The sequence below is a fragment of the Eupeodes corollae genome, chromosome 1 (genome assembly GCF_945859685.1).
Source record: "Eupeodes corollae chromosome 1, idEupCoro1.1, whole genome shotgun sequence".
Taxonomy (NCBI): domain Eukaryota; kingdom Metazoa; phylum Arthropoda; class Insecta; order Diptera; family Syrphidae; genus Eupeodes; species Eupeodes corollae.
Genome location: NC_079147.1, coordinates 111,571,432 through 111,590,090, shown reverse-complemented (window position 1 = coordinate 111,590,090; position 18,659 = coordinate 111,571,432). Strand labels below are relative to the sequence as shown.

The window sequence follows — 18,659 nt, the reverse complement described above, 5'->3', positions numbered from 1 at the left end:
ATGACTGGAAGATATCATGCAGGGCTATGCATTTTGCGATTTCAAAAGTAAACGTTAATAAAACACATAAAATTTGTAATTATAATGTTGGAATTATGTGTAAAAGACTACAAGAATCATTTAAATGACCACCACGCAAATTGTTTGCAAGCGTCGATTCTTTTGAGGTAATTTTCGACCACTTTTTAAGACATATTGGGTGGTATCTCAGCCATAACTTGACAAATGTTGGTTTTCAAGTGTTCAAGAGTTAAAAGTTTATCTCCATAAACATGGTCTTTGGCATGATTTTGGTGGCTACTTGATATCGCGAGGACGGCAAATTACGCGGCCAGGAAATGTCCTTGCACTAAAGCCATATTCTTTTGAGTTCTTGGCATGTGGCACCGTCTTATTGAAACCACTTATTCTCCAAGTCGTATTCTTCAATGCATTGTCGTATTCAAAGAAGTAAGGTCCAATATCACCTTCGGACCAAAGAGCGTACCAAACAATGACTTTTAGTAGAAGTAATGGCTTCTCTTCCATTATTTGAGGATTCTCAGAACCCCAAATACGACATTTTTGTCTTTTAATATACCCACCGAGTGAGAAATGTGATTTGTGGCTAAAAAACATTTTGTTAAAAAATTACCGTCCATCGCCTGTTGTTCTAGCACCCATTCAACGTATCTACTACAGCGATATAGTAAATGGTCAGCGGACTTCAGTGGTTGTGTGAGCTGGTCTTTATATTATTATAGGAGTAGATCAAAATGTAAAATACAACACAATGTGCCGTAGGACAATCCTAATTCCTGGGAACGGCGAGGAATCGACACATTCGGGTCTTCGGCAACACTTTCGCTTAAAGCTGTCAAAACAGCTTTAATTTTATTTAATTCATAATTTTTGTATTTTATTTATTTTAAATATCAATAAGAAATGCTTATCCACTTTTACTTACAGCTGAGATATTTTCAGTGATACAATCGAAACGATGATGCCCAGGCCTTACAATATCTATAACCAATTACTTGCGTAGTTTGACGATAATGTAAACCTTAATCTCCATTTAAAGCACCATATGTGTCTGCGGCAGAATCACCATTTTTTTTAGTAGGATTTAACAACTTTTTGAGTTGTGTGATAGTTAGGCGATCCATTTTGGTAGATGACAGACTTCCAACTGAAAAAAAAATGATTAAACACCTCTGTTTGAAAGATGTGGAATGACATATACTTATTTAACCGTAAAATTAATAATCCGTCGATAGCGAAACCAAAATAAAGCATTAAAGACTCTTATAAATCACAGACAAGTTATTTCATTTAAAAAAGTAAACGATTCTTCTTCTTATTTTTTATTATTATCAGTGAGTAAATATTTACTATCGAACAAAAGCAACGTTTAACTTGCGCCAAAATAAAATTCTTAAAATCGCCTGATAAGAATTAGTCTGAATTTTCAAAGTGTTACTCTCGCCTTATGTTTTCGAAATAAAACAATTTTTTATCTGACATTCGCCCACAACAACAAAAAAAACCTAAATAAACTCTCAAGGAACTTCGAATTCGAATATTTTTGACACTTTATCTATTTTGTTTTTCCTCTTTTTCATTGGAGTTTGAACATTGATTAATTAACGTCATGTTGTGATAATAAAATTATACTAGTGTTAAATAAATTAAATTTTACTAAACAAAAAAGCTTTAAAATAAGAAGAAAAAATAAAATGTTCATCTAAATGTACAAATTCACAGAATGTTATTGTTATTTATGTAATTATTATTGTAATGTTAAATCGAATTCCAAAACAAATCGAAACGAAACAAAATCCACGACATAAATAAATAAAAATAAAAAACAAAAAACAAAAAAAACCTTCGCTGTTGTGTTTGGTGCATACCAATATGCCTCCATCAAAGTGTTGCATGGTCTGCGGTGACAAGGCCCTCGGGTACAATTTCAATGCAATCACCTGTGAAAGTTGCAAGGCGTTCTTCCGACGCAATGCCCTAGCAAAGAAGTCCTTCTCATGTCCGTTCAACCAGAATTGCGAAATAACCGTGGTCACCCGCAGATTCTGCCAGAAATGTCGCCTCAAAAAGTGCTTCGACATTGGCATGAAAAGCGAGAACATAATGTCCGAAGAGGACAAACTAATTAAGCGCAAGAAAATCGAAAACAATCGTCAAGCGAAACGAAAAACTCCATCGTCGTCGTCGGGAAGGGTGGATGAGGAGTCGGTTCTCGATAAAATCAAACGTGAGGAACAACCAGAAGGCGGCTTCGGCTCCGACCAATACACATCACATGACTCACAGAGTTGCAATTCTTTCGAGAGCGATAATTTGCCCCAGTCTACAGCCCGATCGAACAGCTCTGTGAGTCTAGACATAACCCATGAAAATATGACCAGTGCCCAGATTGTCGACTTCATAGTCAACGACCCTGACCAAGCTTCACAGGCGATCAATCGCCTTATGAAGACCCCAAAAGATGCTATCGTCACACTAGAAAAAGTCATTAACTCCCAGAGCGATGCGCTGCGTCTGATCAGTCACTTGATATCGTTTCCTGGTGACGCCCTAAAGATCATAAGTAAACTGATGAACTCGCCCTTTGATGCCTTAACAGTATTCACCAAATTCATGAGCTCGCCCACGGATGCCCTGGAAATCATATCGAAGGTGGTGAGCTCGCCGCAGGACGTTCTGCAGTTTGTGAAGCAGCTCATGGACAGTCCTGGGGATGCTCTGGACATAATGACAAAATTCATGAACACTCCCGTCGAAGCCCTGCGGATGATCAACAAAATGGTAAAAAGCACAAATAAGGAGGAGGATTTCGATGAAGCCGGAACTTCATTTCGCTCTGATTGCCAGGAGCCCGAAATGGGCATGTCTCCGACGACAACGGCGATGGTTAGTACGGACGACGCCATCATCAATTCAATGCTCAGCACAAACAGCTGTGGCAGCAACCACAGCGGGAGCAGTAGCACTGCCAACATCAGCAACGACGATTACTTTGTGATGACAAGTGATTGTCCGGATTTGGATCAACTGGGAGGACCTGACAAAGTCATTTCAGCAGCGGCCTTAGATGCATCGCTGCCAGATATCGATTCAATTGAGTCACCTTCAAACACAGACGGTGTCAATGGCAGCGGCGATCAGGCCAAAGACAACGACAACAAGAACTCATTGGAGGCAGTATTGTATGAGGTCATTCAGATCGAATACGAGATGGCGAACTCAATTCCTCAAGCGTGTAATCCTGTCAGCCGGGAACTGAACGAGGCCGAATTGCAAAAACTCAATGAGTTGAAATTGGCAAATAAGGCGCTATACTATCCCGTCGATGAGGATCTCTCTTCGTTGATTATGGATGACAGTCGAATAAAGGTAAGTTGTTATTGTTTTGTGCACTTTGAATTGTATTCAAATTAAAAATAAAACAATTTGTTGTTCGGGAAGAACAAAAAAGTGGCTAACAGGTTTAAAATACGAGACGAGGAATGGTTTATCTCTCATAAAAGTGTGTTTTTTATCAGCTGCAACCTTTTTTCAGGTGTTAATTGATAACAGAGAATTATTTATTTATGTTTGTTTGAAGTGGCCTTGAAAAAATTGTTGTTAATTAAATGAGTGAATTGGCCAAGTTAGATTAAATATAAATATAAAATGCGAGGAATATGAGTAAACTTGTTAGTTTTTTAAGGCGACCATCATTTAGCTCCTGTTTAATTCCGGTAGAATGGTACATTTTTTAATTACCATTTACCTCGTAGAAGAGTTCAAGGTTAAAGATGGTCCGTTTTCTTGACCACTTTGTAGTTTGTAAAATAAATTATTTAGAACCGCAGATGGAATTGGCTTCCTCTCGAATAAGGTTCTGAAGTTTTATCAATGTTAATGTTTTAAAGACATCAATAATGTTTTGTTTAGAGAGAACATATAGAAGATTTATCAGGGGGGTTGTTTGATACATTTTTATAGACATAATTTGGACATGTTCGCAATCGATGGTAAGGTGCTTTGTGGTCAGTGGAAAGTTTTTGTTAGAAAGGTGGCAAATGTGTAATTTGTATTCCATAATGGAATAGGGAAGATTTTTACAGGGGCTGCTGTATGGGGTGGTTAATTTTAGGTTTGGTGGAAAAGTAATTCTAGGATAGCGAACTTGTGTTGGTTCCGCTTTAAGGAAATCCGGAGACCAGGCCGAGTGAATTCCAGGAAGGGTGGATTAAGTCCGGGCCTTGACGTCATCAGCGGCCTCCTAGAAAAGTGGATGAGTGGTGGTAGTGCATTTGTATTTTCAGGTCATCGAATTTATCCGCAATGATTTATGTTCTTTTGTAAAGTGGTAAGGTCCGGTTACGGTAGCAAGACCCTCCCAACATCCGACAAACTACTCCGTGCACCGCAAGAATGCCGCAGCTGCCATAATGGACATTCCTTCCCAATCGCTAACCTAGTTCATATTCTAGATGCACCTTGCTCGCCCGAACCTATCCTACGCATTCCTCGCACAACGTCGATTCAAATGTCTCTCAATACCTTTTCCTCTACCGATACCTCGTTACAAATGATTGTTGATCTTTTTCTATGCAGTGGCTGTTAGTGATGTTGCAGTGGCCTAGCCGAAGTCTTATATTATCTGATTATATAATATTATATATTGATGTTTTATTCGATAAAAATAATGTAGATATTCTTTCTAAGAATGTTTAATTTATTAAGTGGTTCCTCGGCATGTCCTGACACCCATATGATTTTAAGATAAGGCGATCGATTATTTCTGTTTTCTTGTTCAAATTTTTAAGTGCGGTAATTGTTGAGAGGCTGTCTTGATTGTTGTTTGTGAACATTGTAACTTTTAGAATTACGAAAGCTTCCGCAGTAAAAATAAAAATAAAGTCTGATAAGAGGCGTTTTCTTTTTATGTTTCAAAATTCGTCAACTACTGCAAACGAAATAACGTGTTCACTTATTTCATTTTTAATAATATATTTATATTTTTTAAAAAGCAAACATTACAAGCTAATACATATTTTAACAAACTATTGACTTTTTTGCTGGGAAATTAAGTTACAAATGTATGATTTTTTTTGGTTTTAATTATGGACTGTGACAATGGACAAAGTTTCAAAATATATTCTAGATCAAACTTGGTGTTCAGGGCCAGCCCCACGCATTTTCGCGCTCTGTGCAAAATTAGTAGAAAGCGCCCCTTTTTTATATTTTCACACATAAACTGATTCACAAGCATAAGCCTTTCCCACATTATCCAGGAGGTAGACTTTCAGTGCGTTTTTTGTTATAGAGAAATCCCAAGTAACCCTAAACCATGAACTAAAACGCAGCGATGAAATGAACAGAGGGAAGACGTTTAAACTGGAAAACTAACTTTTCTGGCCTTTCATTTTGCAAATTCAGTAATGAGATCATCAAAGTCTAAGGAATTTAATAATTCCTTTTAATGGACATTATAGATAAGCCTACCAATATCTCTTGAGTCATTGTTGTCCTAAGATAATTTTTAATAATTTTAAGTTAAGAAAAACTTTCTTGTGAAGCTACCGTGTCCGGGATTGCATTAGGGATTTGGAGAGCAATTACAAAATTCGGAGCAAAATCTTCAACGTTTGAACTAAAAATAAAATTTAACACATCTAAACTTGAGCGTTGTGGTGTAACAAGCGGGGATATTGCGGTTAACTCTTAAAACAATTCTTCTCCATCTAAATCTTTAAAACTACCTAATGTTATAACACTTACATTTTTATTTTTTAAACATTCGCTTATGTTACATAAAAATGAAAAATTGATGTTATATGTATCAAGCTGTTCAAACCTTTCTGTAAAAAAAATCAACTTTAAATCTTTGTTTTGGGTCTAATATAGTTTCAGGACATTCATAAGCATAAAGACTTTTTCTCCGTTGAAATCGCAATGATGAAGCTTCAGGAAACATATTTAGTATTTCTAGGGAACTATGTAGCAATACGCTCGGGTAATTGAACATACCCATTAAATTTTTCATCAAAACGCATTAAAATTATTTTTTTTTTGTATTTTCTAATAGTTTTATGCCAGTTGACAGATTAACGGACGGACTTTTCAAATATTTACTAGTTTTATTTATATTTTCTAAAACATCAAACCAAATTTGCAGGCAGCAAATACATGAAAAATCAAAAAGTTTTGTTCCTAACGATTCTGCAATGTTTTTTGCATCTAGATTTCCTATTTCTATAAGGGCTTCATATATTTCTTCTAAATTTGTTTTTAAATGCCTCAATGCATTTAACCTGATCTCCCATCGAGTCTCAGAAAGGGGTTTGAAGGTAAGACCTTCAATTTTTTTCTCATAAATATCTCACCTCGTTGTGGAACTTGAAAAAAAAAGTTATACAAACATTGAATTGTATCGAAAAATTAAACTGCATGTAATGAGCACCGAGCAGCATCATTAACCACTAAATTTAAGAAATGCAAGCAACATGGAACGAAAAATGCTCTTGGTTCCAGGGTTCGAATTCGATTCTGAACACCCGCTTCTTTTCCTTTCATATTCGAACCATTATCATAACTTTGGCTTCGACAGTAACTTATTAATATTCCAGGTAATTCAAGCTTGCCTAAAATGAACTTAGTCAGTCACATTCCGGTCTTGTCTTGTCACAAAATACGTCACTTCTATTAAAAAGTGATAGCTATTTATTTAATCTTAATTAACCAACAAAGGGAAAATACAATTGAAACAATCTGCATTCTGCACCAGACTAGATTACATTAAAAGTAGCCTTTACAACAGTCATTAACTTTAAAAAAAAAAACTGAATGCGCAAGAACGATTCGACTCCACATAGAGTCATCCATAGAGTCCACATAGTTGCGGGGTAAGTCGAAGTCTAGCGAAGTTAGTGATTTTTTGTTTCGAACAGTTTGTAAGGCATATAGGCGTAGTAGTAGTGGTAGTTATATAGGCTCTAGTCATGGAGAATTTCTTGCAAAACGATATCTTTCCGGTAAGCTTGAGTAGATCGATTTTGGTGAAGATATTGAAGGGGAATACATGTGCGCATATTCCAACATGACCATATTAGTTTAAAGTTTTTCGATTTTATGAGTTGATATCTTACTAGCGGCCCGTCCCGGCTTCGCACGGATAGACATAAATAGGTACAGATATTAAAGTTATTAGCATGCTAATTAAAACGACCATGAATCACTAAATTAGAAAAATATTCACTTAAATCGATACCAACTATGGAAAAGTTTGTACCTGGGATTTATTGATTGTTAGGGCAAAGGATATTTTTAAAGAAAATTGTAACCTTTTAAAAGATATGGCCAAATCAGTTGGTATCATCGGGATCCGGGGAATATGTGTGAGCTGACCGGCCACGCGACCCGTACAATCACATTATCTCTTAAATCTTTGATCAATAGTCTTCTACCATTTCACATAGTGGGAGGGCTTTAATTTCTTAAAAGCATAACAGGCGTACCAATTTTTAATTTTAGTTTACAAGGTGGCAAGCCAGAAGGATTGAGGGAATTTAAAAATTCCTGTAGGTAGTGCACAGATTTGAAAGACTTAAAATCACCTGGTACTTTTTCAATAATAATTTTGTTTATCTCATTTACTGAGTCCTTTCTGGGTTACAATATCGCTGTATTTCAATAATAATTTTGTTTATCTCATTTACTGAGTCCTTTCTGGGTTACAATATCGCTCTCAAACAGATCCAATGGACATTTCTTACTCTAAGATTGTTGATGTCGGTATCGATTGTGGCTATAAGAATTTCTAGACTGTGAACAGTGTGAGCCAATTCAACAGTACTTGGGAGCTGTTTGCAATTGAAGTAGTAAATTTTCCGTCTAGTAGTTTAAGTATATTTTCTGAGAAATTACCATAGCGGTTATTGCATAAATATGCTCTCATATTCTGACAACTCGTATTCTATAATATCGTCAAAAATTAGTTTGTCCTGTCATTAATACTCTTCGCAGCGTATGTGATGAAAGACATTTTATGGCTTATTTTTATACACCTCCGGTTAGTTTTAATATGAACTTCTAAAGATTTCTGTAGTTATCTAGTACTGAATATAGGACATGTTAGCTTTCTAATGAAAAAAGAATTATTAAAATCGGTCCAGTACTTTTTGAGTTTATTCGTTACATACAAAAATACAAATCTTTCCTGTTTATAATATTAGTTTAGATTATTAATTGTTGAGATGCTGTGGGAGCACATAATGCATTTTTCAGAAAGATTGGATGCAGCCTTAGTGGCTGGTAGCATAGCAAATGCTTCTGCTGTAAAGATCAAGGCAAACAGTTGGAAAATACTAATGCTTATAGTTAATCCGTTTTCATCGTTCACCGCATAAGATGTGATATCCGGAGTCTTAGAGCCGTTGGTGAAGATAAATCTCCATCCATTAGATCTGAGGTCAGAGACAATACTTGATTATAATTGACGTTATGTACGCTTTCATGTTATTAACTTTTTGTATTCGGTTGGTGTGTAGCGGGGGGAGCTGTTCTCTTTTAGATGACAGATTGTTAAGTCTTGATTCTTTAAGAATTGTAGTTATGGCGGATGAAATTCGTTTTTCCTAATTTTTGATTTTTTGATGTCGTTGTGGATGGTTGAGTTCTCGGAGAATACCTGTTTTGCTAGCATTCTTAATGTGAGTTTGTCTTATCGTTCGTCGATGCTGGGTAGTCCGGCTTTAGCTAGGATATTTTTTGTTAGAGTGTTCACTTATATGGAACTATCTGTGTGGAGGAAATTCCGTTGTGTCCTTTTAAAAATGGTTATTGTTCCCATAAACGTCTTCCGGGGTATCTCCCTTCTTGTTGTGGCTTTTGGGAGTTTTTGTAGTTTATTATTGATTAAGTCGTTTGGTATTTTCCATGATGGGAATATTGAGTATATTTTTTGATTTTGGTTTGGACTTCAAGGTTCCATTTTTCTGAAGAGTTCATCGCATTTAGTAGTGATGATGTATAGTTTTGGTATTTAGTTTGATTAGCGGTTGAATGGGTGATTTATTGCAGGTGTTTTTTTTTTGAGAATGATGGTGTCTGTTTCAAATTCAATCCCCTCACGAAATGATAGAAGTCCAACGTCTATTAAGACGTTTTTGGTGTTTTTCCGAATGTTCCGTTCTATACTGCACTTTAGTATATTAGGTTTTGAGTTGCGATGATGATTTGAACATTTGTTGTTAAAAAATTACTATTGTAATAGCTAGAAGATTCTTCTGAAGTAGACATAACTTTATTTAACGATCCATAACTAAAGTTAGGAGTAATTCTTTTAAACGGAAGCGATTAAACAATTTTGTTTGGACAAAACTTGCCTCTTGTTTTGTGTATCGGTGACAACTAACTTTTTTGACCTCTTGTCATGGAGAGAAAGCAGGAGCAAGCCATATGAAGATTCACATTTGATTATGTGATTTTCTTTGTTTATAAGATGGGGCAACAGTCCGTTGATCTCTAGTTTTTTTTTTTATAATAAACGGGCACTCAAGGGATTATTAATACCCTTAACTTATTTAAAGTTTAAACACAATGCAAACTTTGGGAAAATAGGGAAGGATTAAAGAGGAGATACCGATGCACATTGGTCTTAAAGTTTTTAATATCAAAATGATAGGGAAAAACAAAGCTGGGTAAAGCATTCCACATTCTCGATGTGCGGTTAAAAAATGAATCCGCATTGAGCTCAAGGTTAAACTGATGTGCATTCCTAGAAGTGCGAAGTAAATTGCGGCGGTGTTCAAATGACGTAATTGTTTCTACCGCCTATCATTTTCAAAACTCTTTTTTGGATCCTTTCCAAAATTTAAACTTGTTTTAGGGGCACTTGCCCAAATATTGGAGTTATATTCAAGTTTTTCGACAAATGAAGGCTTTGTAAATTACAGCCAGATCAGAAGGGGTGAAGGGTACGTAGTGACTTACAACTCTCAACTATTCCTGTGTGCGAACAATGTTGTCAGGTATAGAGGGGACCTACAGTCTTAAGCCGAATCCGAACTGCTGTTTTTAGAAAGCTCTTTTCATGATGAGAATTACTCTTGGAGAATTCATAAATTCCTCTCAAGAGGCAGTGCTCGAGAAAAAAACTTTAGATGGCACAGGAAGGAATTGAACTCAAGATCTCTGGCATGACAGTCGAACGCACTAACCATCATTCCACGGGTACTACTATGTGATCTTCTAATCAGATGAAATATTTATGAATGTTTTTTGAAGGAATCTAGTTTTTCATACTATATTCGATGGCAAGTCATTTGCGATGGTCCACTAGAAGAGACCATCAAATTCCTGATCCTCTTTGATAAATTCCAATCACAGATCCAACAAGTTATGGTATCAAAATATTACATTCCAGTGTCATTTAAGCCTTCAGATGAGAAGTTTTTGACCGCCATTTCTACATAGTACCTCTTTAGCCTTATAGGGAGACATCTCCTCATTGGAAACGTGTTGCAATCCCTTTAAAGCCAGTTTGTTTTAGGTTCTAAGACTTTCAGTCGTTTTTGCTCTAATTAGAACAGAATAGTTCGATAAACCACCCTTTTGATTGCCTCTCGTTATGTTCTTCAATTTTAAATTATTAAATATTCTTAAAACTTTGCTTCTTATTTTGAGAGAAGTGTGCTTTTAAAATTAATAATAATTTATTGCCAGCAACTGAATATGTTAAATAAAGTTCACAGAAATTAAAAAAATCTTTTAATGAAATATCATTTACATAACAAATGGTGTTCAAGTTTATTTTTTGTATTGGCGAGCGAGAGGGTTTGATAACTTTCAATCACACTTTGCTAGTCGCATTTATTATTTTATATGAACGCATAATTGGAATAAATAATACATTTCCTCACATTTGAGCTCTCTTCTAATTCTGACGTACTAGACTAGAATTGTGTATATTGTTAGAAACTAATAATAATTGAATTCATAACTAATTTATTTATATTTTTTTTAAGTGTATGAGCGCAATTTTGTGCCGCAGCCTGACCTCCTCCATTGCAGTGTGTAAAAAAAATAATACACATTTTATTTTTCGAGAGGTTGCATGATACAAACACATAAAAAGAATACTACTTGAGAGGGTAGAAGTTATGATTGTGATTTATTTAGGAATATTACCTGAGGATCTGAAATTTGTGTCCCATAAAAGAATTTAAAAACTTATTGCTATTGAGTTCTAATTGGAAGAATCACAGGTGTGCTTTTTTTTAATAAACATCATTATTTGTGTTCATTGAATATAATAACTTGAAAGTGAGTAATCAAGCTGATTATAGGTACGTACCTAACTACTTATATGATTGTCAAGCTATCGTCGAGATATCAGTTAGGTATAGCTAAAATTTTCTTATCACACACCTGCATTCACAATCAGTAAGAATAAACTTTGAATGGCTATTTACAATAATTTAAGGTTTTGTTATTTTATTGTGTTAATAAGAAACAAATCGTCTGGGGAGTTGGAAAGCTTCTTTTTTATTAAGATGCTCTCAATTATAGTTGATTTGATAATGGATAGATAATGTTAATAAGGCTCGTGCAGGAGTAAAACAAAATAAAAATAACAAAAATAAAATTGTCTTTAATGCACCGAATTGATCCAACTATGATTCCGCGAAAAGCCTGTGCGGGAGCCTGCACATAAAATTAGGGATCACTTATCTTTTTTCCAGCCGCAGCAGAAGAATAAAAATCCAGCTTAGAGGCCAGTTAGGGGTCAGTTATAGTTATCATTGAAATCGCACTCATTTTTCTCTTAGGGTCCAGTTATAGCTATTATTGAAATTGATCCAGACATTTTTTTTGAATCGATATTTGAATGTGTTTTCCTTTGGTTAGAAATGGAAATTATATGCTGATCGATCGGAAATCACACAAAGAATTTGTTTTGAGAAATAAAAGTAATTACGCATTTTTTAAAATTCATTTCCTGCAAAGCTGATACTTTTATGCTCAAAAGTGAAAAGAATCGTTCCACTTTCACAGAATTCGAAAGACGGATTACTGCCAGTAAAAATTTGACGGTGGATTTCAATTAGGAAATTATTTTCAATGAGAGCCTTAAACGACCTGCCAAACAAATTTCAATGATTGGTTTCAATGATGAAAACCAGTAGGCAGGTTCAGGCGACATAAGGCACTGGAAAGTAAGACAAGTTTCTGATAGCTGATTGGCCTAATGCCCAAAGGAGTGTTTTGTAGACAAAAATGTTTTTTGTAGTTTTTATACTATGAACTTAAATTGGAGGTTTGTGAAGTAAAGTTCAGTATTTTAAATTCATGAAACTTGAAACACTAACTAGTTGCCTTGGTCAAAATGTACGTTGAAAGAATGAAGTTGACTTCAAAGGAAGTCCCTTATGTTGTCTGAACCTACCCAATGATAGCTATAACTGGCGTCTAAAACAGTTAATATTCTTTTTGTAGTTATTAATGGAGTCTTCTTTGATGACGTAATTCTTGCGATTTGAACATTAAAGAATTGATCTCTAATAGTATATACTAATATAAAAAAAAAACTACAATAGGAAGTAGTCCATCTTATGGGTGGTTGACGACCTACGTTGTTAAAATTTTAGCATTATATAAAGCTCATTAACTCAACTGGATGACAACACTATCAGGTTGAGGTCAGTTGTCATTTTATCACTTTGCTTTTTTGGCACAATTTCTTTGTCTAATTTCATCAAAAAAATTGTTTCTTCATATCGACGCATTAAAGTCGGTAAAACGGAAGAATTCAAAGTACAGAATTTTTCTTGGCTTTTACATTCGGGTCGTAGATAGATGGATAATTCGATTTATTAACATTCGTTTATATACATATGTACATTGTTTGCAAAAATAATTTAGTAAAATCGTTAAGGCTTGGCTATGCCGTCTGTCGATTGACTTCTGTTTGAAAATGAACAATGATTATCTAATTAAAGTTTTTTTGTTTGAATTAGCATTTGGAATATAAATTAAATAAATTACTGTTTTAAAAGGATTCTTTTATAATTTGATTGCGGTAAGACATTGCAGTTCGAAAAGAATTAATTAAATTTTAAGTTAATTAAAATTTCAGTTCACAGTTGAGGAAGGCGACTATTTCTTCTGGTTACTTCACATTGCCGAGCAAATTTCAGCGTGATTTACATAAAATTGGACACTTTCCTATAAAATGGATCACATCTTCCCTTACTCTTAAGCTACAAAGGCTGCAGTAGATAGGCATATCATTCCGATGTGGTATATAATTAAGACTTATCATTTCTCCTCTCACTTTGAAAATTGCCGTTATGAACTTCTGTTTGTACTTGTTTCGAAAGTAGTTGCGTTCTCATAAATTGTGATTTAGATGGTTGTAGATAGATCTATGCACCGAGGATGTAGCTTCATTAAGAGCGTCCGTGGGCTCTCTGTTATTCATCTAAAATTTGCAATAAGATTCCGGAGGTCGTCCTCGCAGTATTTACCATTTTCATTAACTATTCGAAAGTCTGCTTTACAGTAGGCAGCATGGTCTTCTAGCTTTTTATAAGACTGATTTTTCTTCTCAATTATTATCAATGCCAGAATTTTTGGGAGTCTTCATCTGGCATTTTAAAACCTAGTTTGATATAATCAACATGACATTAAAAAGTTTTGATGAATTGCGGTGAAAGTCCTGTCTCAATTGAGATCATATAGTTTGGGGTGTTTTCCAGTAAACAAAAGCTTCTTTCAATGAAGAATTTCTAAAGTTTTTTGACCGTTTCAAACTTCTCCCCTCCCCTTATCTGTGCTGCATAATAGATTCCTTCATTGCAACAAATTACTATGTGATATTGACTGGTTTAGAATCATTTTTTCCATGTTGCGGATATTGCACTTTTAGATTTAATCAACTTTTCTTTCAAGGTGTGTTTCCGTATGGGAAATCCTAGATATTTGTAGGCTTTTACAATCTCGATTGGTTCTCTGTTATAATGCCATTTTTCATTGCTGGCTAGTTAACTAGAACCATTCCGGAATATCATCACCTTCGATTTGCATTTAGTCGAAGGAGTGTGTGCTGAGATCTTTGCTATTTTTAACCATCTTACTCAGATATCACTCGAATATCGGACGTTAGTGGTCGAGCAGATAACGTTCTTGTCTTGTTCCGTACTGCTGACCTTGATAAGTATAGTATCAGTGTTTTATCTTCTCTAGGCACATCGGACCAATGTGTTGTATCTGCTAATTTATCTTGCCTAACCACACTACCCCGCCTCCCTCTTCATAGTTAAAGAAATAGCTTTTGAGAGAAGAGAACTATTTGGAAATACGAGAAATAAATAAATAAAGAATTAAACATGCAACGGCCGAGTCACTGATAAAGCTTCGGTTCCCATCGATCACCGATATCAAGCATCAGTGAGCGTGGTTAGTAGAACGAAGAGGGACCGTCTCGAAATCTACTGCTGTTGTCAAGTGTTCTTTCTTTCTGTTGTTCTTTCTCTTCTGTCCTTCTGTCTTGTATTATAGTCTTGTGTTGTTATCATCTTACATAGTCTAGTTACTCAAGGTGCTGTGTTCTCCACTCTGCACATTTATGTGCAAAGTAGTGAGAAATGTAATGTAATGTAGAATTAAACAATAATTTCAGGACCTTTGACTGGCTAACCCAAATTAGCCGTTCGGATTCGGCTTAAAACTTTAGGCCCCTTCCATCCCTGACAACAGTACTCGGACACAGGAATGGTTGAGAGTTGTTATTCACTAGGCCCTAGTTCTCAACGGTCTGTTGCGCCACCGAATTTATTCATTTATATTTAAGTCAGAAATACATATTAAGACAGATATTGACATATCAAATTTATGAATGACCTCAAATTAAGTGAAAAAATACAAATTTTTTATCATTCTTAAAATACTTGAGACATTTTTCCTCTTACTCGGTTCCTGACACTGAATTTATAAGCTTTGCTAGGCAGTTCGATGTCAATTCAACGCTGCCAAAGAGATAGTACTCTCCTCTTCTTGAAAGCGTAAATGATTATTATGGAATAAACCCTTAAGCAATTTCATCTACATATATTTTTCTTGAGGCTCGTTTCGAGTAGATGGAAATCTGCGCATGTCCAGCCCCTCACCAAAAATAGCGAATCGTCCTCACCCTCTAATTGGTGACGGATTGCAATTACGTCCATTCTTTTCAAAGTCAAGGAAATAAGTTCGCCGGTAATCAGATGAACAAGTTTTTACATTGTTTTGGAGAAAGTAAGATTGTTGCGATTGATATTTTAAAAACATTTGCAAGAGTTTAGTTTTTGGCTCTTTTATCGAAAATGCGTGAGTTTGTTTTCGACAAATCCATCCTTCGTTGGATTAAAAATTGATAAACACAAAATAAATGCTGGTGTGCCCCATAGTTCTGTCCTATCTCCGACACTTTCTGATTTATATTAATGATCTCCTGTTTGAAGCTTCTAATCCATTAAACTGTTTTTTTTTTTTATTCGTTTTTAGATCCACATTTTTAAATAGAGAACCAAAAATCGAGGAGAAATTAATGCGTCGAAAACTCAAATTTTGTCTACTGTCGTTGAAACATAATTTACAGCCGTTGCCACTTTCCATGTGTGGAACTAATTTCCATCTCTGGGCTACTGCTCCTCGCTCTTCCTACGCAATTGTGTATTTCTTTACAAAACCCTTTCTTTCAGTCAGTACATGTGGCGTGATGGTTAGTGCGTTGGACTGTCATGCCAGAGATCTTGGGATCGATCCCTGCCTTTTCCATCTAAATCTTTTTTTAGGGGTTCTGCCTCTTATGAGGAATAGACAAATTCTCCAACAGGCTTAAAACTGTAGGTCCCCACTATTTTTGACAACATTACTCCCACACAGGAATGGTTGAGTTATAAGTCACTAGGCTCTATTTCTCAAAGGACTGTTGCGCCACCTAATTTATTTGTATGTATTTATTTATCTTTTAGTCATTGCAATATTCAGGAATCCAAAACCAATCTGCACTGACACCTCCTTTTTCCAAATGCTCACACTGTGTCTTAACATGTCAGGTTGTGTACAAAAACCTATCAGAACCTATCCACACATTTTAAATTCACTTTAATGCAAACCCTCAGTTTAGTGAAATGGCCCCGTCGTCTGTCTCAAAAATGTAGTTAAAACAAATGCACCGAGTTAACAAATCGACATCTTTGATAAGTCCCTTGTAGAATGCTCAAAAGTTGCTCTTGGGATTCATTGATAACAGAAAAAATACAAAATTGACTTTCGAGTCAATTTAAGTCTTGAATACCTCAATCAGATAAAAAACACGGTTTACAAATTTAAATGAACATTTGTTTTAACTTTTCATCTACAACTGAACTATATAAATATTTTTGTACTTTCAGCCAGAAGAAGGCCAACAGGATCCACAACTTCTTAAAGTGATAAATTTAACAGCAGTTGCAATAAAACGTCTCATAAAAATGTCAAAGAAAATTGCTGCATTCAGAAATATGTGTCAGGAGGATCAAGTTGCCTTGCTCAAAGGTGGTTGTACTGAAATGATGATAATGCGTTCAGTGTTGTCTTATGATGGTGATGGAGATACCTGGAAGGTTTGTAATATTTACTTTTCTTTCTTTCTCTCAAATTAAACTTATGTATTTATATGATTTTCTTTAAAGATTCCCCATAGTAGAGGTGATATGTCAAGTATAAAAGCAGATGTGCTTAAATTGGCAAAAGGAAATGTATATGAAGAACACGAACGCTTTATTCGAACCTTCGATCATAAATGGCGAATGGATGAAAATATTATTTTAATATTGTGTGCCATAGTTTTATTCACACCGACACGTGCCCGGGTCATACATTGTGATGTTATTAAATTAGAACAGGTATGTTTTTATTTGTATGGCCTGTACCATAAAGAGTTTTTAAATTAACTGTCTTTTTGTTTCAGAATTCCTATTATTACCTTCTGCGAAGGTATTTGGAAAGTGTTTACCCAGGCTGCGAAGCGAAATCGACATTTATCAAACTTATACAAAAGATATCAGACGTTGAGCGTCTGAATCAAGTTATAATCGGAGTCTATCTGAATGTTAATCCATCGCAAGTAGAACCACTGCTAAGAGAAATATTTGATCTTAAAAATCATTAAAAGAGAATATATTATATTTTGAACATAAGAAACCTAAACAAAAACACTAGTTCTCGGAATTTGAAGACAAAAACAAAATACAACTTGTCAAGAATATCAGAGCTCTTCTGAATAACGTGCAATCTTTTCATATTTTAATGAAACTAAAAAAAATCTATTTTTGTTGAAATAAATGTTACATTATTTTGAATTATTATGGGTTTTTATTTATATCCAGCTCCTGCCAACGCTGCCAGAACGTTTCTTTGGTTTTTCATTGGATTCCTTGCGTCCCATGACGGGACTATTGTTCGATCCGATGTTCTTAATGAGCATTTTCAATCCTCGAGCCTGTGCATCGGGATACTGGGCAATATTTATGGTTTCCGAGGCGATAATGAAAAAGTCGTCGACGATATGGCCAGGGGGACTAACATCGAAGGGTGAGATGTCGTTCAAGCTCTGTGGCTTGATTGTGGAACGGCCGCGTTTGAAATTTTCATTAGCCGGCAGTTGGGTGAGATTCTGGGTGCTGCCACTTGCTGAGGAGCTGAGTTGTTGTTGCTGTTGTTGTTGATGCAAGGATTGGACGCGAGCTTTTAAATTGGAATTCTCCTCCTGTAATCGCCGAATGAGGGAAGCCTCATGTTCAGCCTTGACGATTGTTGGCTGGGGAATGCATTGATAGATTGTGGTGAGAAAGTTCCTCAATGAAATTTGTAAGGTTTCCTGCCATTGCTTGGAAAAGTAATGGGCGAATGTCGGGAGTTCCTCTGCGTTCTTACAAAATGGTAGATCTGAATACAAAGAGATAAGTGAGATAATTTTCGCAATCTCATCTTTTTGACAATCCACTTACAAAACCACTCTTTCCACTCAGACTGTGAGCGAATTTCTGGAGCTAGCTTAACAAAGAAGTCCGATATCTTTTCTGTGCGATTGTTTGTGTAGGCAGTGACCAAGTAGAGTTTCAACAATCCATTTTCTAACTTTTTAACGGCTGTAAATGGATGAAACCAATTCAATGAAGTCTTTATTTGCAATTGATTTCGAAAACCTACCCTCAGCATAAGTATGCTCTAGTTTACTAAACAAATTGGTGTCAAGATGACTCCATAGATCACGCAGCGATTGGAGATCATGATTGTTGATAAAAATATTGAATTGCTCCAAGATTTTCTCGGCACGAAAACTTTTGTCTTTATCATTCTTTTGTTCGAAATCTAAAGCTCTCAATGTGCTCGAGAAGCCCCGAAACATGAGATATTCTTTTAGTAAATTGTCTAAATATTCAACTTGGGCCATGTTTATTTGTGATATTCGGAATGCAATTTGTTTTATTATTATTTATTTGTTTTCTTGCACAAACTTTGCTTTGTGAAAATAAATTATTTGTGTGATGTGAATTATGCATTTGACAGTTCTTATCAGAAAAACAAATATTATCTGACATTTGTATGTCATAATTTTCAGTTCGGATAAGCTAAGGGCGTAAGCA

At 35.4% G+C, this 18,659-nt stretch overlaps 2 protein-coding genes across 2 annotated transcripts; one reads left to right on the top strand and one right to left on the bottom strand.

The window, feature by feature from the left end:
* The first annotated feature begins 1,598 nt into the window (after positions 1–1,598).
* LOC129939106 (nuclear hormone receptor HR96) lies at positions 1,599–17,372 on the top strand. The gene is made up of 4 exons (XM_056046982.1): positions 1,599–3,390; positions 16,425–16,634; positions 16,704–16,916; positions 16,982–17,372. The coding sequence occupies exons 1-4, from the start codon at positions 1,894–1,896 to the stop codon at positions 17,180–17,182; spliced, it is 2,121 nt and encodes a 706-aa protein (XP_055902957.1). The 5' UTR covers positions 1,599–1,893; the 3' UTR covers positions 17,183–17,372.
* LOC129939107 (WD repeat-containing protein 91) lies at positions 17,267–18,573 on the bottom strand. The gene is made up of 3 exons (XM_056046983.1): positions 18,223–18,573; positions 18,021–18,161; positions 17,267–17,958 (listed from the first exon to the last, which is right to left on the bottom strand). Exons 1-3 carry the CDS (start codon positions 18,464–18,466, stop codon positions 17,390–17,392), a joined length of 954 nt encoding a protein of 317 aa, XP_055902958.1. The 5' UTR covers positions 18,467–18,573; the 3' UTR covers positions 17,267–17,389.
* Positions 18,574–18,659: the final 86 nt, after the last annotated feature.